Consider the following 25,054-nt stretch of genomic DNA (forward strand, 5'->3'; position numbering starts at 1 on the left):
CTTTTAAGTAAATCTTATCAGCTTTAGAAAAAAGGCCCTCAAGTATTGTCCTCTCACCACCCCCCAAATCCCTTTGTGATGCTGTTTTAGTGCTTGGACATAGATATAAAAAGGGGCAGTGGAAACTCTGAAAGAGAAAATTTGCATTGGTAAGATCAGAAAATTTTTGGTGCGTAGCTTTGCTATTTACAGCCAGCAGTTCAGAGACCAAAAAAATAAGGTAAGGGTAAATAGTACTGCTATGATGTGTAAATTTCAATTACCTTTGTCCTGTCTCACTTGGGAGCTATCTAAAACATGTCAAAGGAGCCAATGGAGTCCTCTACCAAATTCTGAGAGCCAGAAAGCAGGCCAAGTGAAGGTCTCATACAGCACACAGAGATTATAATGCTCATTCATCAGCACTCTGTGGTACTACTGAACTTTGATAACATCCCTGTTCTGGGGACTGTGCACTCACTGAAATTTTTAGGCTTAGTCACATATTTGTCTTTTTATGTACAACTCTTTATCCTGGCAGCCAAACAACTTGTGAATTAATCAAGGAAATAAGTGATGAAATCTGCTTTAGACTAGACCTCCTTCTGTACAAAGTCCCAGAATAAGAATGAATTAGATAAACTCATTTTATATAACAAACCAAAATGCCAGGCACAGGAATGGCTAAAAGCAAGGGACAAATTCTCCTTCCACCCATGGGAACCCTGAGTCAACATCAAACTCTTGTTTCGACTGATGGCACTTACAGAAATAAAACCCCTCAAGTGGATAGAACTACACATAGGATATTTGTCCCAAACAAAGGTCTCAGTGCCTAATGAAGAGATACTCTTTTTTTTTTCTTCTCAAACCTGTCACTTTCTCTGTGCTGGAGTTGTATCCTGTTGTATCCTTCCTCCCTGCACCCACATTAATTTTAAAGCTGTTTCCATGGTATCATGGTTAAATTCATTAGGTTTATCTTTTTTTAGAAAAAGGTTGACCATCTAAGGTGGCATAATTTTCAAAGTTTCTCACGTGGAACAGGCTAATTTAGAAAGATTCAAATGAAAGAGTGTCTTAAACACAGAATACAACAGGATAGAAAACCATAATTCCCTATTAAATTTCCTCTGAGAATAATTTCTTTAAGTTGCCTGAAATACCTGTAAGCATTTGGTCTCTATAAAATATTACTGGAGTCTTCCGTGAAGGTGAAGCCACAAAAGTAAAATTGCTCATATGTGAAAATCTCACTGTTCAAAAGATGACACTGTATTAAAAGCACAGCACAGTAAGAGCAGACTTAAAATGCTGAAAGCACCCTTTGAGTTTAGTTTGGGTTTCAGGGCTCAAAGGCAATACTGAATTTTGTTTTAAGCCACTGATTTTCTTAGGAAGATTCCCCCTTTAAGATTAATTTACCACAGAGCAAGTGAAACCTCTTTGTTTTCCTCCAGCTGCAGAAGATCTATTTTGCAGGAAAAATATTAATTAAGATTAATTACTCTCTGATGAAAAAACAGAACGTAGCCTTGTTCCATCACTCAAGAACGTGCACTGGACCAAGACCAGAATCAGAAACAGAGCTTTTTGGCCTCTCAAGACTGTCCATGTTCTGCTGCAGCCAAAAATGGAGCAATAGGAAACAGGGAATTTAGAATATTGCAGTAATTCACAGACATTTTTCCACAGTCCCCTTGGGAATAATAAAATACCCTTTCTTCTCACTTGAAGAATTATAAATATTTTTGATTTATAAATGACAAGAAAAGCATGAAGTAAATGGCAGCAGGAAACAGCTCACGTGTAACCATGGTATTTCTATTATGCTGCACTACCTCAGAAACTGTTGGGGAACCTCACAGAAAGCAAGCAGAAAGTGTTTCCAGCACAGCAGGGAACAAAAGCAAATGAAATGGTTCAAGAAGACCGGTTAAATGTTTGTTTTGATTCAGAGTTCCTGTAAGAAGTGTCTAAGATATCTTTAAGGAAAATAATTATGCATTTTTGTTTATCCAAAGTTTAATAAAAATAGCAAAAGAAGCGTAGTTTCTGCACGGTGGGTGCCCAGAGAGGAAAATAATTTTACTGAGTTAAAAGCTGTTAATAACAATAGTTATTGCACTGTTAAAATATAATTGTTCTTACAGGTCTTGTAAAACCCTTTGGAAGGAGTAGCAATGTTGCAGGTATGAGATCAGTGCAATTTTCTGTGAATGACAAAACTGTTTTTAAAGTTGTCCTAAATTAAATTAAATGTATCTCCTGCTTTGTGGAAAGGCATAGCACCCGCTGGGAGAATGTGGACCAGCTCTGTGGTCCTGATTTGTCTTGTTTTTCTGGACCAAGCCCTGGCAGTGATGCAGGGGAATTTTCTTATCTTTGAAGAACAAACCCATCTTTTCATGCCCAGGGTACTCAACCATGAAATGCTAGTGTTTGACAAGATGGTTTTACCCATACCCTGATTAATTAATCCACAGATGTACCTTTTATTCTTTATGTATAAGCCCACAGCAATGCAGTCCTCTTGCTTTGTTGATAAATTGATAATATGAATTGTAGATGATCATTATTATTTTTTATTTTAAAGAATAAGACTAAGAATGCATGGAAGGAACTAATTTTTCTTCTGCTTCTGAGCAGACAGCTGTGTAAAGTAATGCAATAATTGCGCAGTAAAGTGGAAATGCAGTTGGGTTAACTACTCTTGGCTGCAAAATCTACTTTATTAGCAATAATGGCATGCTTGGAATTAGCACTGAAGCTACAAATGGAGTCTAACCATTTCATTAGAGCAGTTGGTAACAAGAACTAACTTGCAATAAAGGGTGTTCAGCAGTGAGCCTTAGCCAGTGTTCCTTGGTAGCATTTTAACATGGGGTGTTATTTTCAGCATATATTATGGCTCCTACAAATGAATATACAATAAATATATAAAAGGCTCTGCCATAACCTAATTTAGGGCTGAGGTAGTTTTCTCTAGTTATTTCTAGATGCCATTTGGGCTGCTGACCTGGAATCTTAGAGCCTGATGAGGCTCTAACGGAGCCTTATTTCTTGTTTATGTGCAACCACTGCATCTAGAAAACATTTTTTTAAAAATTACCTAAATGAAATATAGATGATTAAGTCTTTCTCCTTAATATTTATATATACTCTGAATACTTTCCTAAGTCTTACTTTAATTTATTTGCAAGTAGGAAACAAGACTAGTTTAGGTAATATTTAAAACTTGACATTTTTCTTAAGCATCCCCAGGACTACAGTAAAAAGTACAAATTACTGTCTGAAGAGACCAGATTGGCCATGCATATCTCAGAATTTGCTTTCAGGACTTTCACCTTTGTGCCAACAACAAAAAAAAATTAAGTAAATAGGCTGAAAAAATAAAAGTGAATGGTGATGGATTCCTGACATCCAAATGCTGCTGGAACTGTTGCAAGTGTTACAACTATTTGTACTCTCTTCCACACAGCAGAAAATTCAAGAAAAGAAAAAACTCAAATTGAGCCCCAGAGGTACAGAGGAATTCCTTGGCTGCTGGTTGCTGAGTGACTCAGGGAGGGTTTTTGACAGGGGAGTCATTGCTGAGCCAATTGCTCCATGGGTACCTTTGGCTGACCTGCCACTCAACCACTCTTGTCACTCATCGTTAGCAGATGAGCAAGAGCTAGATAAACATAAATAAATGACACTTCTCTGCAATTTGCTTTGTGTGAGGATCAAATTGAAGTTTGGGGCTCATATGCTTAATGTTGATTATGTCTTGGCTGATGCAGAATTTCACTGCAAGCTGTAATTTGGCACCGACCAAATCCATCATCTGCAAAAGTTGTATCTTAAGAGAGAATAAGGGTAATGTAGGGAAAAAAACACTATTAGATGAGTCTGTCATCATTTTTAGATTTGTACAGGATTTTCTGACTAAACACTGCATTTAAATTGTTTTCTCATTTTAAATACAGCAGATGCTCAGACACCATGATGATGAACTCGGTATAAATGCTCCATTTGGTAGATTCAGTTACATAATGGTGCTCTGTATTTCTGCTACAATTCTGTTTCTTTAGCAATGAGCCCAGAAAACAGCAGAAAATGTTTCCTGCATGTCAAGAATGCGGGGAAGTGGTGATTGATGTAATTTCTGTTGTTCACTGCATTGCCCTGAGACATTGAATACAAGGGATGCCAGAGGAGGTCACTGACAGGAATTAGCAGTTCAAGCCTTCTCCAAAATCCACCAGACCTCTCAGTCCACCTTGCTAAAGAACCATCTGCAGTTCCATTTTTGTTCGGGGGCTGGGAATGATGGGCAAGGGGAGACAGAGACACATCACTGACTGATGAATAAAAGGATGAGTACAAAAAAGTTAAGAGAATTTGGTCTAGTGAAAATCTAGATCTTGTCCCTTTTGTCCTCATTTCATCATCTAGTAAGGAAAAACCAAGTTTAATGTTAACTGACAAGTAAAGGTTAGTGTTACATTTTCAAACCAGAAGCAGAAATAAGGCAATTACCAGTTTGACCTGCCCTCTTGAGCACAGAAGTAAATTCAGAATGTTATTTTTCTATTTGTGCCAGAAATGAAGCATGGGATTTTATATTCTTAAGATGCCAGCAATATGTGTATATGAGGAAAGCACAGAATAAAACTGAAGATGCATTTTAAGAAGCATTTGGTACTGTCCATTGGAGAAGAGATGGTAGCCAGGGGGGGACTGGTCTCTTCTCCCAGGTAACAAGCAAAAGGATGAGAGAAAATTACCTCAAGTTGTGCCAGGAAGGGCTGTCAAGCCCTGGAAGAGGCTGCCCAGGGCAGTGGATGGAGTTACCATCCCACAAGGACATGTGGATGTGGTACTTGGAGATGAGGTTTAGTGGTGGCCTTGGCAAGTATAGGATAACAGTTGAACTTGTTTAAATTAAAAGGTCTTTTGCAAAAATTCTGTGATTTTTTTCCCCATGGTCTTCTCTCAAGAGTCTCCTTCCACCTTAGTGACTGGGTTGCTCACCTGTGACTTAAAAACTTATGTTCAAGTCCTACTCTGCCTTTGAGCTGATCTCCTTCCCATCTTGGCCCAGCTTGTCAACTCCAACATGGGAATAGCTGTATTTTTCTCCAGTATCAGTATGGTAAGAGGCTCAGATGTAACATTAGTGGTATTGGGAAAAGCATCTCAATAATGAATGTTATGTTATGGAGTTCAATCTGTGTCATTAATCCATGACAATGACAATTTGTGACACATCACCCATAAAAAACCCAAAAAAGATCAGAATCCAAATAGTTCTGGCAGAAGACTGTGGGATTTCCATTTGATTTCCAGCACCTCAAAATATGGCAACAGGAAAACTTTTATAGCCTAATAGAAGAGAAAAAGAAACTGAAATGGACATAATTGCTGGTTAAGATACTGTTTGAATGTAAGTTGAGAGTTCAAACACAAAAGAGTTTGAGAAAGCCCAGCCTGATTCAAAATAGCCAAAAGCATTTATGGAATTATGCTTTATTGAATTTTCTGATGTCCTTTAGGGTATTAATGCTGTGTTAGGTGAGACAATAAATTAGAGTAAAATTTTTAGAAATGATTCTGAGAAATCTAACACCTGCCAGAGGTGTGGAGTCAAAGATTCAGCGAAGGCTGGCACAGATCTGCCCTGCAGGCAGAAGATAAGTGAGTTTTTTCATTTTTGTTAAATATCCTGGAAGGGTATCCTAAGGGAAGTGCAAGTGCAAGTGCCTTTTGGTGTTCATACGAATTGCATAAGAGACAGTTTATTGTTTGTAATTTAATAGGCAAATTTGAAGTTGAGAAATAGCAAGAAAGAAAAAAATACAAGAGGAGAGGGATTATCTAAGAATGTGAGATAGCACAGCTTAAGGCAGACAAATATAAAATTATCTTGTTTCTGAATGAGTTAAATGGTGTTAAACTCAGTAGGGAAGATAAGTGACACTCCGGAGCCAGAACAAAGCCAGTTATCTTTCTAAAGTAAGCTCTTCACCTTCCTCTGAAGGCTTTGGTGAAAGAAGCAGGGTGTTGGCAAACACTGCTGAACAAATGCAGGACATAAATGTGATGGTGGTGAAAGGGGCAGCAGTAAAGTCACAGTGGCATTTTTTATCAGCTGACTTTCTACATCAGACAACAGAAGTCAAAGCTTTTTTCCTTATTAGACAACACAGTCTGTATTCATTTGCAGGTGAAATGCTGAAGTGCTGAAAACACTGGAATGGAAATACCTGAAATGCCAAAGAGATATTTTGCCTTAAGGAAAGAAGATCAGGGAACATGCCATGCTCTAACATGCTGAGTTCCTGAAGAACCAGTCTTTGGTTTGTTAGACTTTCTGCAATTAGAAAAGATTACTTTGGGCAGTGATTCAAATAAAAGTCTTTGAAATTTGTTTTGTCCACGTAGTAAACTCTGTCTTCTGTCAGAAAGCCTGATTTCAGTCGGGCTGAGAATGCAGCAAAGGGCCTGGCCTTAAGAATGGTCCTGACTGCCATGCAAACAACACCCACTATTCACTTCTTGCTGCCACCAGCTCCCACTGGGAGAGCTACAGACCCCTGAAATACCAGCTGAGTGGGGATGTTGTGGCTTCCACGGGAGAATAATGTCTGAGAGAGCTGTGAAAGGTACAACTGGCTTCCTTCCCTTCATGGAGCAGCGTGTCCTTTATGAGAACACCTCAAGGTGGTGAGCAGTCGAAGGTTGGGCTCAGGGGTCTTTTCCAGCCTGAGTGACTCTGTGGTCAGTGAGGAGGGCAGACAGAGAGCAGCAGTGGTGCTTGCCCCTCTCCCACCCGGACAGCAGCCCCCTCCCCCTGCCAGGACACCCTGGGGAGGATGAATGCTTCAAAGAGTGGATGACACTCCTGCTGTCTCCAGTCTGGGTGCTCCCAGGGTGACTGGAGCGCTGCGCTGTGGTAAATGCTCTGGTTCCCTTTGAAATAATACCAATCCCATAAATCATGGCGATATTTGACTGTGCATGGTGATGGAAATGTGTTGTTCTTTTTTAGGTGTAAGAAATGATGGCTTTATACAAGCAATGTCTCCTGTGGGTTTTCTCTTAGTCTCTCCCCCATGCAATTACTATTCACCAGTTCTCCCAGCTGTACTTTCTCTAGTTAGTCCTAGTGCTGTGCCTGACACCTCTTCCTTTATTTAATTTCATTGTTATGTACCATATCCTCTGGTATGGCTTTTGCACAGCAAATTAAAAAAAAAAAACCCTTTCTCTTAGTGCACAGATGAAATGGAGCTGAAAATGACTAGAGATAAAAACCAGCTCTTTGAACTGTAAAATGCTAAGAATTCTTCAACAAAAGTAGAAACGTAGCTGAAGATAATGTTGACTTTCTCTATAACTTTTTTACTTTGTCAATCTTACATCTTTAAGCATGTATTTAATTTCATTATCCTGCAGTAAACAGTTTGTTGTGGAGAGGAGATAGGTTGGTTTGTGGTGTCTGTAGGCAAAGATGTGTTTTACTTTAAATGCAGGTAGTGCTGTCTTTAGCTTTTGAGTTAAGGAGAAACAATGCAATTATCCTATTACCTTGCTAAAACATCTGATTATTTGTCAATGATGTGAAAACATGAGATCTTAAATGTGAGAAATTCAAATAGGAATGTAGCTGTTATTTTCTTCCTGTGACACTTTAACAATATCAATTTGCCAGGCTGTTGTGAGGAAAGGATTCTATATGAAACTGTCAGTGGGGGACTGTGTATCACTAAAAGGATTAATAATAAAAGATTTATTTCTGATTTTAGTAAGCTTAATATATATGCAAAGTAAGTGTTTAGCTTTATAAATAATTTAAATATATATATGATTTAGTTTTACTGCATAACAAATTATGTGCTCATTTTCTCTAGCCTTTGCAAAGCCCATTATCTCAATTTTAAAGGGAGACACAGAGAAAGAAGGCAAAGAAAAAAAATCTAGTTCTTCCTACTTTAAAAAAAATGTTGTAGAAGTGTGAACCCAGTATAAATTCAGAATTCTGTCTCCAAAGTTCCCTGATCTTCTCAAGAAGTCCCTGACTCCTATTATAAATTGGTGGTTTCTCAGCAAACAGCATGAAGTTTTTCCTGGGAGAAAGGTTTTAATAATTAAAATTAGTCAATACTGAAGTGCAGAAGGTTATTTGATCTTGCTCAGAAACTGACACTTTCCAGAAGGAGAAAAAAATGCAATCTGTCTAGTAAATCACTTTGTGCAGAACTGGGAGTCAAGTAGAAGAAATTTGCTGCAGAAGAAAAGAGGCCAACTCACCAGGGAAATAGGTTTGCTGAAAACAATTGTGAGTTTGAACATCAAGGTTGAGATTTTTAGGACATTTCCTGAAAAAAATCTCTAAGACTCCCAAGATGAGATGTAAAAATGCATTTGTTAGTACTTCAGGACATTACATCTCTCAACCACATTATATAAAGCTGCTGTTGGCTCTGGTACTCCAGTCCAAATTTTAGTTTGTCTATTTTCCCCCTGTAGTTCCAATTAAACTCAGCTGTTTTATCAAGTCAGTCTATATTTCTGCACAGAACTGAGGCTTCCCACCTTCATTTAATGGACTGAAATATTGCTCCCATCACCCTTGTCAGCTCTGGACAGTGTCAGCAGATGACAAGATGGACTCAAAGCCATGCCCGTGGCTGTCTGTGCCCAGCAGAGCTGGATTCCCTTTGACCCCTGCTCTTTTCCAGCCTTTCTTTTGATGCTGTGGCGTTTTCCTTGAGCATGTTCAAACCCAAATATTCCCATTTCTATACACACCAAACCTCTTCTCTGACCCTTTCTGATCCGTTTCTTTCTGTCACTTAAAATCTGTCATTCTTCCAGCATTATCACTGCCATCCAGCTGTTCCATCTCCCACTGTGCATTTCCTAGAGAGGCAAAATGGTCCTTAAAAACACCCTGTTTTGCTGTCTCAGTGGGGTTCAGGGGTTAGTGAATACAAGTCTGAGACCAGGCCTCTGCTTTTCCAGGGGGTTGTCACAGTGGGAAAGGGCAGTGATGCTGCTCCACCACCTGCATCACTCTGGGGATGTCACAGGTGGCTATTGCAAGAGCTTCTGGAATCACAGAAGAATCAATTCCAGTGCTCTGGCAGGTTGCAGTATCTCACCTTTTCTTTGTACAGCTAAATTGCATCTTTGCATTCTGAATTTTAGCTCTGTTGCAGCATAATTAGAATCAACAAATTTCAGAAACCAAAAAAAAATACACCAAATGTTGCATTTACTGTGTTACAAAAGTATTTTCCTTTATGGTACAAGGAAGGCATCATTAATGTACAACCTAAATGTACAGTGATGCTGCAATTCAGCAGAATTGATGCTGTGGCTGAGAAAACCCCCAGCTTTCTGGATTACTTTAATTTGTTTGATTCACCTTGTTTGACCTCTCTCTGTGGCAGATCAGGTAAGACAGCAAAGAGGGAGGCACAAAAAGACTGTCAGGGCAAGCAAACTAAGAGAGGCACAACCAGCTTTTCTGCTCCCACTTCCCAACTCTGGAGCATTACACTTGTGCATTCTGTAATTTTTTAGCTAAGTTTATTCTGTGTTATTTGAAGCACCACAAAATACATGCATTGTTTTGGAAAAAAAAAATTAAAAAGACAACAAAAGAACTGCCTTTAACTCAGAAGATAGCTGGGAGAACAGGCACAGGCTTAATCTGCTCATACTCTGAGCAGGGAGTAGAAAGTACTATATTTATACTCTTGATAAATGATGTTCTTATTATATTTTCTGGGACTTCTAATTTTTAAGTAAGGAACACTAGAACAGAACATATTTTTTTAGCATCTTTCATGTTTATACCATACTTTACAGGTGAAGTGCTCAAAATTCAGTAAGTAATAGAGGAACATCTTGGAGATGGGCATCTGGCAACTGTCACAAATCCTGGTATTGGGAATCTCATGGGTGGGGCAGGCACAGATTATTCTGCAGGCTGAGGTGATTGGAATAGCTTGCTCCCAGATCTGTGCAGTTTTATACGCTCGTCATATTTACACTGTTATTGGCCAACCAAAGGCCTGGTAAATAAACTATTTAATAATAAAAGTAGATCTAAGTGGACAAGGTAATTGCTACTATTTGAAAAGACCCAGATAAAACCATACAGTCCCTGGGGCTGTGGTTGGATGCAGGTCACTGCTGCAGTTAGATGAGAAAATGTTCTGTGAGTGATGCTGCAGAACAGCTGAATTGCCAGTGACTTCTGCAGGATCTGCTTGTACCTTTGAGGAACTGTCTCTCAACAAAGTACTTTTGACCATGCAGGTCTATTTGTATTACGAAAACAAGCTCTAATCTCAGTCCAGACAAGACACCAGAGCAAAGAAAAGCAGAAATGAAGATGGTGCTGCCATGGCGAACTCCTCTGCAGGCAGAGGAACCAGCAGCTGGAGTTCTGCCAGCTCCCCAAACTCCCATTTCCTTCTAGTTCCTCTACTGCTAATAACAAATGGGGAGAAGGGTAAAACTACCAGCAGCAATAAAGGGAAAAAGAATTCAGTGCAATCTATCTAAAGCAGCAGCAGCTCACATTGTTTCAGAACCGGAGGATCAGGATGAGGAGGAGGAGTAGTAGGTGGAAAATTTTTCATGAATCAAAACACCAAAGACATCCTCTTAATAAATGTAAGAAAATATTTTCACCTAACCAACTATTAAATAGTGGATTATTCATTCAAACCAGCTCAGCATTCATCTGTTGCTGGTTTTATCTCAGCTTTATATATGTATGCACACACACATATGGTTTTTAGTTCTCACTATGCTGATCATTTGAGAAAATTTGGCCCAAAAACCTGAAGGCTGATGCATCACAGCAGGTCACAGATTTCAGATTACAAAGGCTGTGCTGTTTTTTTCTCAAGTTGTTGGCAATAGTTTTACTGTCTGTAGCTCGAGGTGTTCACCTAGCCATATGTAGCTCTTTTAGATATAGTGTCACTGGTGTAAATAAGATTTCCAAAATGAATTAAAATTACAAGGGAAGCATGCTGTTGTTATCATAGTGCAGTTTTCTCATCAGGAACTGGTGCAGCTCCACTTATCCACAGAGAGATGGTGTAAGAAAGGTGTACAGATGAAATGTGTGCATGCTAAAGATAGCTTTATTTGCTTCATTAATAGCAGTTTGATAAACAGTTGTTCAGTTACAGGTCTCCTGATTAGAATCAGTGTGAAGACTGTCAAAATAATTAAATGGTTCAATAAATCTGAGGCTATACATCCAAAGAAAAATTACTATATATTAAAGACTTTTTAAGAGGTATTCACCCCATCAGCATTCCATGAACTTCAAAGACTCATCTTGTAAATTATTTTTCACTGCTTCATTGATTTTTAATATTGTCAAATGCTTATGGCCCTGCAATCCAGAAGTACTTTGAGATCTACTTAGCTTGGCATATTTATTATACTACAGTCTTCCCTATCTGGCATCTTTTTTATCTACCTCTTTTTCTATATTTACAAGTTTGGAAATTTAAAAAGTAGCTGGTGAGAGGCAGGTTCAGGTATGGATGACAAAAGGCTTTCTGGGTGGCACAATATTGTATGTATATGATGGGAGGTTCATGACTGATCTTTGATGCAGTTGGATGTTGCAGTTTGCACAGTGTACTGTCTTGGGGTGATGAACTTTGACTGGAGCAGCAACAGTGCAAGTTCTGCCTGCTTAAGGTGCCCATTATTCTGTTCCATATAAATGGAACAGAATAATAATGGAATGAATTTTGAGAAATCAGGTGCCCAAAATTTCTGGGTCTTTGCAAACGCCACGAGCTCTCATGCCTTCACCCTGCCATGCCTGTTGTCCTGACTGCAGTTGACTCACCCTCTATCATTTGTAAACTCAGCACAATAATTACTGTGAGGTAATTGGTAGTTAAAGGGGAAACGTGCTAATGGCTGTGAAGCCGAAAGCATTCCAAGGGCTGTCATTAGTGTCTGCTGTGTGCAGCCATCAGCAGCTCCAAATTTCCAAGGGGACCATGACATGACAGCTTCCAGCACTGGACATCTCTGAATTAGGATTTTGGTTCAGGCCCAGCTTGAAACAAAACAACAAACTAAAAGGAGACAGATGGTCTCCTCCAGCTCCTCACTGCACTTTTATTTTCCTCTTCATAAACATTAAAGGACAGATTTGCAGCTGATATAGGATGATACAGCTCAGTAATTCTGTTGGTTTTCTAGAATTCTCATTTTTTAATATTATTTTATTTTAAACTATGTACATCTTCAGATTTAATAACAGACATTCACTTTTAGTTGCAAGTTGCCACTTTCATAAGGAATACTATCTAGCAGTACACAGATAAAACTGATCTACTCCAAGATGCCCAAAGATTGTTTGGTGATCATAACCAAAATATTGATGAGTTTAAAAGATCATTTGAAAGATGGATGGCATCAAAAAACTGATGTGATATTCTTTGTTAGGAAAGAAGCCTGTGTCTTAAAAATTCTCTTTTGACCTTAATCTTTTGGGAATTTCTACAGTATTAGCAATTTCTGGATACTTTATTATTTGGTAATACCTTGTGTACATAAAATAAGAAAAAACTAAGTCCATGTAAAAGCTGACAATGGAGTTTGCATTTTAAATTTAGGTGGATTTAAGTATTTTGAATCCTAGAGATTGCATCCTGTTTTTTCTTGTATTGTGACCCCCATAGTTTTTGTGCTTCTGACAGTTACAGCAAACATACATCCCAAATTACATCTGTCATCGTCCTCATGGTTTCACTTATTTCCAGGGTTTTTTTATGTAAATGAAGATTAGTGGGAATAAACCCCAAATATGCTGCCTGACAGCTCAAAATTCTAACAAAAGATTTCCAACTTTCTTTGAAGTATTTATCTTCAATACTTACTATGTCTAAAAAATAGTGAGGTACTTTCAAATAGGCCATGGGAAAAAGGCTTTTGGAACTGTTTTGTTGTTGTTGTTCCTTTTGTTTTTTGGGTTTTTTTCTGCCCTGCCATTTTTCCTTTCATCATTTTCCTGGATTTCTGAAAGAAAATCCTATGAGAATAGAATAGACTGACATTCATTAGAATCTGGAAGAATAAGGGAGATTTTTTTTTTTATTTCTAATTAACTGCCCAGGGAATGGCTCTACGAGTCAGGAGGAAGAACAGTTCCTCTATTGTGCCTTTTGTGACTTAGGAACAGTATATGGGGAGGCTCTAAGCTATAAATCAAACAGTGAAAATCCTCTTAACTGAACACACCCTTGGGCTTCACACAGAATAAGGGTTTGCACTAATCATAAGCAGAACTAGTTGGGATTTTTTTTTGCTGAAACAGGGTTTTGCTGGAAAACGCTTATGTGTCAAAACCAAAGTACCTTGTGGAGGGAACTTGATTTCAAAGAGATTTTTTTCTGAAAGACAAGCAGAGACTATCAGAAATCTCCCTGATTTCCTGCCAGTTTGTCTTGTGATTAATCCAAAAGCCTGCAGACCAGATGCCTTCAGGAACTGGCTGGTTTTCCTGTGATACCCCTCCCCAAAGAAAGGCTGGCTAAGTGTGAATAAAATTATGTTTGTGGGTACAGACAGACTCTCAAAGGGACAACCTGGGTACCAAGAGCAAGGCAGCTTTAAGGCTCCCATACAGTACTACTAGAATTCCTGGGGTTAGGCTGTGATTTGCAGCCTTGGGTGCACATGGAAATATTCCTGCCTGATGCCTCTTTCATGGCACTAATTGTGCCCAAATCAGGAAGGGTCAGGGCTGGGTTGTACTGCTGAAACCACAGCAGCACCACCCTCCCAGGCTTGTCCATGAGCCAGCTCACTGGAAATATCTCACTGCCTCCACTGCTCTGAAGGAAAAAATGGAACAAAATGTGCCAAAATTTAAAATAACTGAAGCATTCTTGGTGTAGCAATGTGTGATTTGAGTAAAATTGGCTCCACAGGTCAGTGCCACAATACTCTTCAGAGCAGCCCATGAGCTCCAAAACCGCAATATTCAGAACTGGGATGAGCAATGTGTCTGACCCTTTGATTATTAGTTTTTATCTTTGAAATTCAGGCACGTCCTGCTAAAGGAGTGTGTGGTAAAGAGGGCTTCACATGCTGCCCATGGTGGATTGTTCTGCAAATGCTTTATGTATTTTTAATGATGTTTTTATTGGCAGCATATTTTTGTGATATTATATTGATCCTTATCTGTTTTTTTTAACGTGAAGAGAGCAAGCAATGAACACTAACCTGTCTTCTAAAGCACTTGACAGTGGTACACTTAGCAGTACTAAGAAGTCTTTTATCCTTTTCTGAATCAGAGTTCCTTATTTCAGGCAAGTATGCTAATTTATCATTTATGCACATTTCCATAAGCTTTTCTGCTCTCCCAGAAAATAAAATAAAAAAGAGTGTAAAAGTTTGCTTCTTCTGGAGAATCCTAGCATAACCCCAATTTGAAAGCCATGCTCCTCTAATGATTTTTTTAATGAATTTTAGTGCAGTGCAAGTGCTGCACTGAGAGTTTGGTGGATTGGAGCAGGAAGAAGAAGTTGGGTCTGCACAACCTCACCAGGATACTTCTTCAGTCTTCAGGGAGGCAAAAGAGCACCAGGTAATGAGAACTGGGTGGCTGAGCTCCTGCAGCCATGGATGCTGTCAGATTAATTCTTGTGTCAGCATGGGAAGGGATGGGACCGTCCCCCCATGCTGTGCTGTGAACATGGACTTCAAAGCATCAGGCTGGGCTGGAGGTGCTGTATGGGGCTGATAGCTCAGGCCTTGATCACTCTTTGCTTTGATTGTCAGAGGAAATGGAAAAGAAATCAGTAAAGTGGAGAAGAGCAAAGATTCGTGTAACAAAATACACTAAATATATACTGTTCACATTCAACAGGCCTTGGAAAAGAAATTTAAAAAAAATCTATTTTATTTATTCATAAGAATTTTGCATTTGAGGGAATGTGACAGCTGTTTCTGGCCAGTCCTACACTGAAGGTTAAGCAGATGAAGGCTGTGTTGCCAACTGGTTGTGTTATTAGCAGAGTAGCATAGTAGTGGCATGTTCCTACTTAGATAAGAAAAAGTAAATAAAGTTCAGGATGATAGAAGGAGATGGACAGTAATGGACTTGCCTTTTCCAGCTAAAATCCAGAATTCTCTTTGCCTTTGATAGAAATTTCAGAGTAATAACTTGCATATAGTGTTTTTCTAATGTGCCTATGGCAAATCATCACTGACAAAATGTTTTCATGGCAAGTACATTAAAAATCCCAACCAAAAAGTAGCTGAAAAGTAGCTGAACATAATTAACTCCTACTGAATTTTAAATCACCAAATCTTGGCGGGTGTATGCTGTAACATCCAGTTAGTTTATACAAAGATAAGAATGCAGACAGATAAATGTGAGATAATAACAGATAAATGGAAAGAAAACTAACTTGGAATAAATGTGGTTTAACCTTGTCAATTTTAATTCTTCAGAGTGTTAGCACTGATGCCATTGTGGCTGCTACCACTTGCATGCTGTTTTAAAAGTAACTATGCCTGAGAAACTGTTCTAATTTTAATAATTTTAGAAAGACATCCTTCTGAAATGACAACAAAACTGAATTTTCCTTCCCTTTATTGTTTGTAAAATATCCTAGTCCATTATCTGTCACAATTTTGTCTAAAGAAAACAAAATTTAGAAGTATTTCCTTCCCAGTCTTTATGGAATAGATGATGGCTAACAGAGATGGCTACAATGAAATGCCCCAAATTTAAAGTATTTTCACTTTCTGGGAGGCAGTGCATGCCAGGAAAAGTCTACAGTGATGGAAGAAAGTCAAGTCAGCATTCTAAATGAAAATTCTAACTCTGCCACTCCCAGCAATCCCTGAAAATGTAACAAAAATGCAGCTAGAAATGATATGATTTAGTTGGCTTTTTGCTAAGATACTAAAATGTGTCATAAGAAACTGTTAAACATAAAGTGAGGGACAAAGACCTATCAAAAGAGTCACTGAAGCTACAGAAATAATCTGAAACTCAGGGAGCTGTGTATTAGGAAACCGGGATTATTCTTGGAGAGGACAGAAAAGTGGGAGCTGGAACACCTCCTGGGCTCAGTCCTAGGTGGATGTGGTACTCCCACTCCCCATTTGGGTCCCAAGGCACAGTGACCAGAACATCCATTTGGGATGAGGAAAACCTGCTGCAGCTGCATCCTATGCCTGTCCTGGCTACAGGAATGAGCCAGGAATTCCCATCTCCCACAAGAGGACTATGCCAGCAATTTCAGACTGTTTGGAATTAGGGCCACATTCATTGTCTTAAGCTCTTCCATTTTTATGGAGTAAAATAAAAATTACTAGAGGTAAGTTTCCAATTTAACTCTCCACTGTCTGGGCTTGCTCTCAGAATTATTACCTGGGTTTGATCCTACTTAAGCTTATACTGAGACAAACTTGTGTGGAGTGTGAGTGCTCAGCACCAAACAGGCTCAGGAGCTTCACTGGACCCTCAGGCTGTGCTCAAGTGTCATTAACCCTGGACTCTCCTGTTTGTTATCTGATACCCAGCATCCCTCATCCATCTCGGGGGTGCTATCAGTGAGGACAGATGGGGCTAACAGGGATTTTAGCAGTCCACACTTAGTACAGAAATACCAAATCATATTTTTGCCCCAGACCAGTCTCCATGAGGGTTTTGCCCAAGGTAAGGTTTACAGTAACTGCTTGCTGTTTTTTGTTGTTTTGCTAAATTATAAGAATAAAAATGCCTTTAATTGCTTTGTATTTTCCTTTGTGGTTGCCCATAGTAGCTGCAAGGGCTTCTGTACAGGTTGTTAGTAGGATTGCTCCTTTCTTTGGAACACTACATTATACATATTTGGGGAAAAAGTTAAAACTTACGAAAGGTGTAATGGAAAACTGATTACCAAGTGACATAAAACCCATTTCAAAATGAACATAATTTTTTGCATGCAGAGGTAAACTGCTCTTTAATTAAAGAAGAGTCACCCTGTAGCAAGTGAAGTCACCCCAAGCAAATGATAATAATTTGGAATGAGGTAAAGTGAATACTTCAAAAGTGACACTGGATGTTTAGAGTGCTGAATGTTTTCATGTTCCAGTGGTTTAAAAAAGCAAATCCTACAGCTGCTACTCTAAGCAGAAAAACTCCACCTTATTGCTTTATGATGCTGGATTTTAAAATTGAGGCACCAGAGGGATTTAGATTACAGTCAGTGACAGACTGTGCTCTCAGTACAAAGACACTCTCTTCGATTTCTCCCTCCCTCCAAAAAGGAGAACAGTTGGTAACTAAAAAGTAAACGTACAAAAATATATTTGTTACTAAAGCAATCTGCTTCACTTGGTATCTAAGAAATTCAATATTTATTATTCCATGCAGATATTTTGCTGTGTCACATGCTAAATTAATGAACTGACATTGTCATAACAAAGCTTGACATTTGTTTGGACGGTTCCTGCAATTCTACTAATGGATGGAGAGTTCATAAGATTCAGAAAAGCAGTTTCCAACAAAGGAAAGTTTTCTGGCAAGAAATGCCCACACATGTGTAGATAACAGAATACAACCCCTCTAAAAATCTGCCTGTAGAGTTTCTTGAAATTTAGTGTAAAGCAGACAGTATCTATAGGGCTTGTATCCCAAAATACTCAGAAAGCAAAAGACAGAAATAAAAAATGCTGGCCCTCAGAAATGAAGCTCCTTATATCAAGCACTTGGAATTTGCAATGTAGAATCCAGGAATAATCATGTGCTTTAGTAAAACGTGAAGAAATCTAGTGAATGTGGATGTTTTCAGGCTTCAGTGAGCAAAGAGAGAAACATTTCTGGCTCTTGATAGAACTACAATTCACTAGGAGTGAATGTCCTGTTGCATGTCAGTGGGAATGACAAAGAGAACATCAATGTAGTAGCAGCTGGTACCCAAATTCAACAGCCTGGCATTCAGTGCTTGAGGGGAAACTCCCTTAAATACCATACATAGCTTTCTAGAAATCAGCTAATGATCCACAGAAATCAGGTGGCTTCTGTATTATTTTGTTGTCTGAAATTAATATATTCAATTATTCCAAAAAGGCTTAGTGTAATTTTAGCATGACTAAATAACCAGAACGATGATGTACTAAAAGACTGTTGTAAAGGTTCTTCATTTGATGTGAACTATAACTTTTCACCTCCAGTGACCATGCAAATACCTCATTAATCTGAGAAAATGGAAGCCTAAAGCAAAGATCAAAATCCTGCTTGGATACCTAAAATTCATTCTCATATTTTAGAAGGGGTTAAACACTTGATCTGAACATCATTCAAACTCCAAATGGTTTCTGACGAGTGGGTGGGATTATAAAATTAAATTACTGTCCCTTTAATTATATGTTATTGTCAGTCTTTCTGCTAAAAGACATAAATACGTAATTCTGCCCCTGTATCTTTTTCTTAGTTTGCATCCATGAAGAGCTACAGCTGCATCAGGTCCATCCAATCCCAATTTCTGTTGGGGCAATAACTGAATTTTTGGGATTTATGCACCAAAAGAAACACCTTTTTACAATTTGCTACAAACAAAACCATTTGACTTTTCCTGTTTTGCCTGAACTACCATAAAATGCACAGTGAGGACTGTAGTATGCAGTGTTAACTTCTTCCCTTGGAAAAAAAAAAATCAAAAGACTTATTTGTATTTCCAGTGCTAATCAAGTTTTGGAAAGGTGAAAAAATAACAGGAATGCCATTTATTATAGGAGAAGTTGATTATACGCAAAGTAAAATTCTTTATTATTGTTATAAATTTGGTCATCATATAACTTGATTTGTGCAATTAAGGGTTTTTCCTAAGGGAGGGATAAAACAGTCTATTTCTAAAATCTAATTTTCCTTTAAAAATGGCAGCGTGGCTACAGTGGAACTAAATGTAAACCTGTGACTGCACGAGTACCCTGGTGCTGCCTGGCAATGTGGCCATTCCTATAAAATGAGTTGTACCTGCTGTGTATTTTTTCTATTTATATATTTATGATCAATGATTTATAGTTGATCCACCTTCAATTGATTATCTCAAGTTATTGAACTTCTCCAGGCTATTGAGGTTTGGGATTTTTTTATTTAACAAGTGTATTTTACCCGTAGCTTGAAGATGACTGTCAAGCCAAAAAATTACAGGAATGTAAGTTAAAAGTCAACTACTCCAACAAAGTTAAACATGAAGTTGCTTATGAAGGCCAGTAAGGATTAAGATGTATTTTTAGCACTTAGTGTCTTTTGATGTAAAATACACCACAAAAATTTCAGTACCCTGTTTCTGGAAAGTAATCTTTCCTGTGGGCTCCAACAGAGTGGTTCAAAAGGAGAAGCTTTCTTGGTAAGAAAAACCAGCTGCATTTTGTTATAACAACAAGCAGTAAAAGCCCATTTAACTTAAAACATAAAATTGAATTTTGTTTAGAAAAACACAATAACCCTATAGAGGCCATTCACTTAAGGGCTGAATTTGATAATCCTTAAATTTTGTTTAGAGAAACACAATAACCCTATAGAGGCCATTCACTGAATTTGATAATCCTTGTGGGTTTCTTCAATGCAGAATATTCTGTAAATAAGTGTCTTTTTTGGACTTCAACCCTGCTTTTTATTGATATTGTATAAAATTTTGGGTGAGGTCATCTGTAATCTTTAGTGAGGACAGATGCATTCTTACAACAGAAACACATATGTATAAAATTTTGGGTGAGGTCATCTGTAATCTTTAGTGAGGACAGAGATGCATTGTTACAACAGAAACACATACTCATGTCCCAGTGATTTTGAATTACTCATGTGAGCAGTCTCCCTATACTTTAGTGATGACAATACTACCACCTCTCCCTGATTTATATTCTGTTCTTATTGCAATTTAACTCATTATCTACTGACTTTCTCCTTTGAAGCTCAACATTCATCTGAAGGTTATAGAGATTTTACTGTCTCCCCTCCTTTAGACACATGTTCCTCAGCTGATACTTTTTCCAGAGGCTGATTTGTCAACATTAATAAGCACTGGAATATTGTAAACTTATCTCCTGGCTAAAATACTTAAAAATTACCTGCTCCACTTCCAAGAGGCTGCAAAATGTGATACCAGTGGCCTGTGACAACTGAAAAATTAGAATTTTGAACTTCCTTCTTCAAGCTGTTAGCAGCAATGCTGGGGTTACCTGGTGTAGTAGGGGCTGCTCACAGCTGGCTCTGTGAGCACCTGGAGGAGTGGAGTTAGGAAGAAGCAGATGATTCCTGTCCTCTCTCCTCAATGGCATCACTGTCTGATTTAATCCTCCTTCCCGAGGAAGAGGAAGGATGATGTGCTAGCACAATCTGATTTCAAGATTTTCCTCTATAAATGACACCACCACGAGATGTTTTGTGGAGGCTGGAACTTCACAGGCAAGTCTGGGGTGTACAGAAGGTCTCAGTAACAGAGTCACTGTAATTTAACAATTCAGAGTACTCTCTGAATTCTGGTACAGGCTGGATTAAACTATCCCAGCTGGCTGTCTGGTTCTCATACGCTGCCTATCTGACAGTCCTGCTTCTAAAAATATCCCAAGGTGGATTTACAACACTGATTTCCCTATAAGTAATCCTTTACTATCACCAGAAGTCCCCTACTCACACAAAACATGCCTGCAGTTAAAGAAATGGTAGTAGCAAGAGGAGACTGGTGTTTCAGAACTTCCAGTTTCTCCCTTTTTTCTTCATTTTCTTGTATTTTTGTGTTGGCTTTCTCAGCAGCTTTTAGCAGCAGTAAATCTCAGTTCCAAACTGTGTGTACAGCAATACTAATCCATTCATTCAGATCCTGTTCTCACTTTCATTTTAATTCATCTGTACCAAATTAAATAATTGTGTGTTTATAAGTGGTCCATGGGTTTTTGGAAGGGTGGGCAAAGAAGAATTTTCTTTTTTTTTTCATGTGTTGTGGACTGTGGTCTCTTGTTTGAAAGTCTCCAGCCACTGAGTTGGTGAAAAGTGCGTAACCCCAAATAATTAAGCTCCTTGACTTTCTGCCTTGGCAGTGACAAAGCTGCCACAATGCACAGCTGTGAAGTGACTGGAGGTCTCCTGCAGCACATTGTTCATTTTTATGCTTAGGGAAAAAAATTGACCATAAAATTGTTTTATGACTTTGCCACATGGTAAAGTTAAAGGGTCCCACTTTTACCATAAACCTTTTGGAAGTTGCTACCTTTTTATTTTAACCAGGCAGACAGTGCCTGAGCTATGGCCCTCAGGCCAATTCTGCTGATTAAATGCAAAATGGGCTTTTTCATTAAATGATACAGACTCTGAAGTATTAAAACCTGTTTTGCATAGAGGCATTAGGCAGCAGACACAAATGACTGGTGTCTTAGTTAGAGACTTTGCCTAAGCCAAGATTTTCTTTTAATCACTGTAATACAGTAGGATGTTCCTGCAAAGAACAGGGAATTAAACTCACTTGAGTCCATATCATAGGGACAAGTAAATATTCCATTTATTTATTTAAGCATTCCAAAGCCTGCCTGCCTTTCCATGTCACCAGTGCCAAACATATTGATAAATCTGACACACAGTTTTAAAGCCCTTAAACTTGAACTATTTAAACATTACTTCAATTATTCTGTCTACTAAAGTGATAATTGGGGGCTAAAAAATAACCAGATTATTGTAGAGATCTCTTTTGACCACCTTTAACACCTAGTTATAAGCTAAAGCCTGGAAATTACAAGCCTCTTGGTATCATTCAGCAATTGGTTTTTGCCAGGTACAGAGGAAGCTCTTAACAGCTTCTCTTAGAACATCACTGCCATGCCTGGGCTCATTCCCTCCTCACCAAAACTCAATTAATGCAAAACCAGCACAATCATCCTTCTTGGATAACTTGGGAATTGTTTCCCCGGTTAAACAGAGGTTTCTGGAAAGCCCACAGAGGGTTTGTCCAACACAGCTGAGACCAGCAGTATCAGGGCCAGCCCTGGCAGCTCCGTCTGCAATTAGCAGTCATACAGTGCAGTCCTGCAATGATTTTTCCATGGTTCCTAAAGCCTAAGCCAGCAAATATTCATTGCTATTCTTACCTGCACCAGCTAAATTAGACTAATGAACCTAGGCAGTTATTTTTCTTTATCCCATCTCCACTGACAGCATTATCTAAGGCAGGAGTGAATAGTAATTAGCATCAAGGCTTGAAAGTACCCGTGGCATCACAAAGACACTCTCCCGGGAAGTCAGCTGGCTTGTTTACAGACAGCATTCCCCCTCTCACTGCTGAGAGATGAAGATGTTACATCCCTCAGTGCTGAGAGCTTGTGGAAGAGCCCTCATTTATACAGGCAGCACTTGCATGGGTGGATGGACACTCGAAGAACTCCATCAGCTGCTGCCCTTCCCTGGAAATCTGCAGCCATTCAGCACCACTGATTTGCATCTGGGCTTGTCATTTGAAATAGTGTGTTCTAGAAGTAAGACTTAACTGTGCAGGTTTAGGCTCAAATTAGTAATTAATGCTTGACCTTGCTGGAGTTCACTTGCCCAAAACCTTGAAAAACACACCTTCAAAGGACAGAATTCATCTCAGTATCTGAAAAGGAGTCCTTGAATCTCAACTCTTCTGCCTGCTGTTTGTCTGTGCTCTGTTGTCAAGGGAAATACATCTCCACAGAGTGATTTGCCTTGTCCTAAGAGACCCAGCTCTGGCTGTCAGGACTGATTAATCCTTTGAAGGTGCTGAGCTCTTTCTATTCACTGCAGGAGGATTCAGACAACAAGATGAATCCTGCACACGCTGCAGATCCAGCTGTGCCTGACTGACTGACATCAGTTTCCACTAAGCTCAGTTTTCTGCTCTTACTAAGAAAAGTTGAAGTCTCTGTTAAAAACCACCAAATATTAATAGTACTTCAGAACTCCAACTTTCAAAACTAGAAGAGCCTAGCTAATAACAATAAGTATTGCCAAACAATGCTCTACATTTTTACATTGTTATAGACTAGGACTGGTGAATTAAAAACTTAAAAACTCTTTTAAAAGCATCTGAAATGGTGGTGATACATTACAAGCCCATGGTATGTTTCAACCAGATTTTTACTTTCATGTTCAGTTAACTTTTTTTGTTTGAATATTGCTCTCATGTGTCTGAACAGCAAAGACCTTGTTTACTACAGCATCCTTTACTTTCAGAGCTTAAAGGAGTAATACATGATGAGTTCATTTATAGAATTGAACAAAGGCAACCAAAATCAGTTGCATAAGACATTAGTAATTACACAAAAAAGCTGCCACAGGTCATATGTAGCTTATAAAACAAAGCCAGTGATTACCATAAATTATAACATCATCATGCAACAATGCTGTAATTAATTTCTTACTCCTAAATAACTGCTGTTGCTCAGTGCCAAAGAAAATGCCACACATTAAGTGACTCATCACCAGTCTGTGATGCATAGTACAGATGTTAATTTGATTACTCATCTCTGAGAAAATAAGTGCTTTATGATGGAAAAGCTGTTCTTTTTTTGGTATTCTGAAAAAATGGTAACAGAGTGGCTTTAAAAATAATCCCTAAAGTAACACAGAGTTATTGTGAAGCATTATTTTGAGTTGTAGAGTTGGTGGTTCACAGCCATGGCCAAGCTGGAGGAGGATGGGCTGCTGCAAATCTCATGCATCTCTTTTATATGAGAATGTTCCTATATAAGGAAAATGGAAGGATCCCATTTTGTTTGTCCCAGAAAGTCTGCAAACTTTATTGTAAATCTTGAAAAAGGGCTCCATCTAAGCCACTAAAATATTTATCCAGCAAGAATAATGGGCCATTCTGGAATAGGTATCAGGATCAAGAAATTATGGTCTTTCTTGGAACAGGAAAAACATGTTATAGACATGTATTTAACATAAAACATTACTATTCTGCCAGGGACTATGTATGCAGTTAACTTTATTTCTTGAGCAGAATTCTGTGGAGTCATCTCCAGAATCAAGTATCACCTTGTTTCTGCATGAATCAAAGGCAGGATGGTACTCAATGTGAAGTGTTACACACCAATGAGAAGCAAAAGTAGCACTTTTGTGGGAATTTGAAGCACTTCAGCATTAGTTTGTAGTTAATCTCATACTTGCTTTTACAAGAGACATAAAGGCCCCCTCCAAAGAGACCTGGTTACTTTGTAAGTAGCACAGATGAGGACAGAGGGTGTCTTTATATACAATAAACACAGCAGTGTCATTTGTAGATATGAGTCGCAAAATTTGCAGCGCTTGGTTAAAAAAGAAAAAAAAACCCAATTCCCTGATTTTCAGAATGGCTACAGGAAAACAATTTTTACAGATTAACTTGCAAACGCCTTCAGGCAGAAATAAGAGGTGGGTAATTCCTAGTGGCACCACCCCCCCATGGTGACATACCTCTCCAGAAAAGGCCTGGCCATTGAGGAGGTGCTCTGACCCCTGGCTGTCCTCGCTGCCGAAGTGTAACCGGATTTCCTCCAGGCGGTGACTGTAGGTCATTGGGCCCCCCGAGATGTTCACCAGGTGCTCCTTGTCTAACCGGAGGGACACGTGTCTCCCTGTGTTGTACATTGTCCCACTGACCTAAAGAAAGCGGAGAGGAGGAAAAAAAAAAAAGATTTTTCCAAAATAATCTGCAAATCTCGGCAAACTGATTGGAGACTTTGCTCTTTACACACCTTCTCTCAAATACAGCAACGCATCTTTTGGTTGTGAGATGAAACAACCAACCTCAGGTCACACTTCAATTTCTGCTTTGAACCTTACACTGTGTATTCAAATATTTTGCTAAAACCCTATGTACACATTTTAGCCTTGGGCTGATGTGGTGAGCAGGACTGTTGCACTTCTAATTAAGTAGGTTTTTAGAGTACTTTTCTTGCCAGGTCTGAATAATGGCTTAATTTGAAAATTTCTGCACAGGAAATGGGAACTTTTCACCTGACATAAATTATTAAAGTACACTTGAACAAATCTGAAATTTAATTTTCTCCCCCTTCTTTTAATATTTATAACAGT

General features: G+C 38.7%; 1 protein-coding gene across 2 annotated transcripts in view; it reads right to left on the reverse strand.

The window, feature by feature from the left end:
* Nucleotides 1-25,054, reverse strand: part of CA10 (carbonic anhydrase 10) — a 110,253-nt gene that overhangs the window by 12,037 nt on the left and 73,162 nt on the right. For both annotated transcript variants that reach the window (XM_041409222.1, XM_041409223.1), the window contains exon 2: nucleotides 24,434-24,619. In XM_041409222.1, coding sequence (XP_041265156.1) covers nucleotides 24,434-24,619 — 186 coding nt within the window. The remainder of the gene's footprint in view (nucleotides 1-24,433; nucleotides 24,620-25,054) is intronic.

The sequence above is a fragment of the Onychostruthus taczanowskii genome, unplaced genomic scaffold, assembly GCF_017590055.1.
Source record: "Onychostruthus taczanowskii isolate IOZ18803 unplaced genomic scaffold, ASM1759005v1 scaffold30, whole genome shotgun sequence".
In the NCBI taxonomy this organism is placed as follows: Eukaryota; Metazoa; Chordata; class Aves; order Passeriformes; family Passeridae; genus Onychostruthus; species Onychostruthus taczanowskii.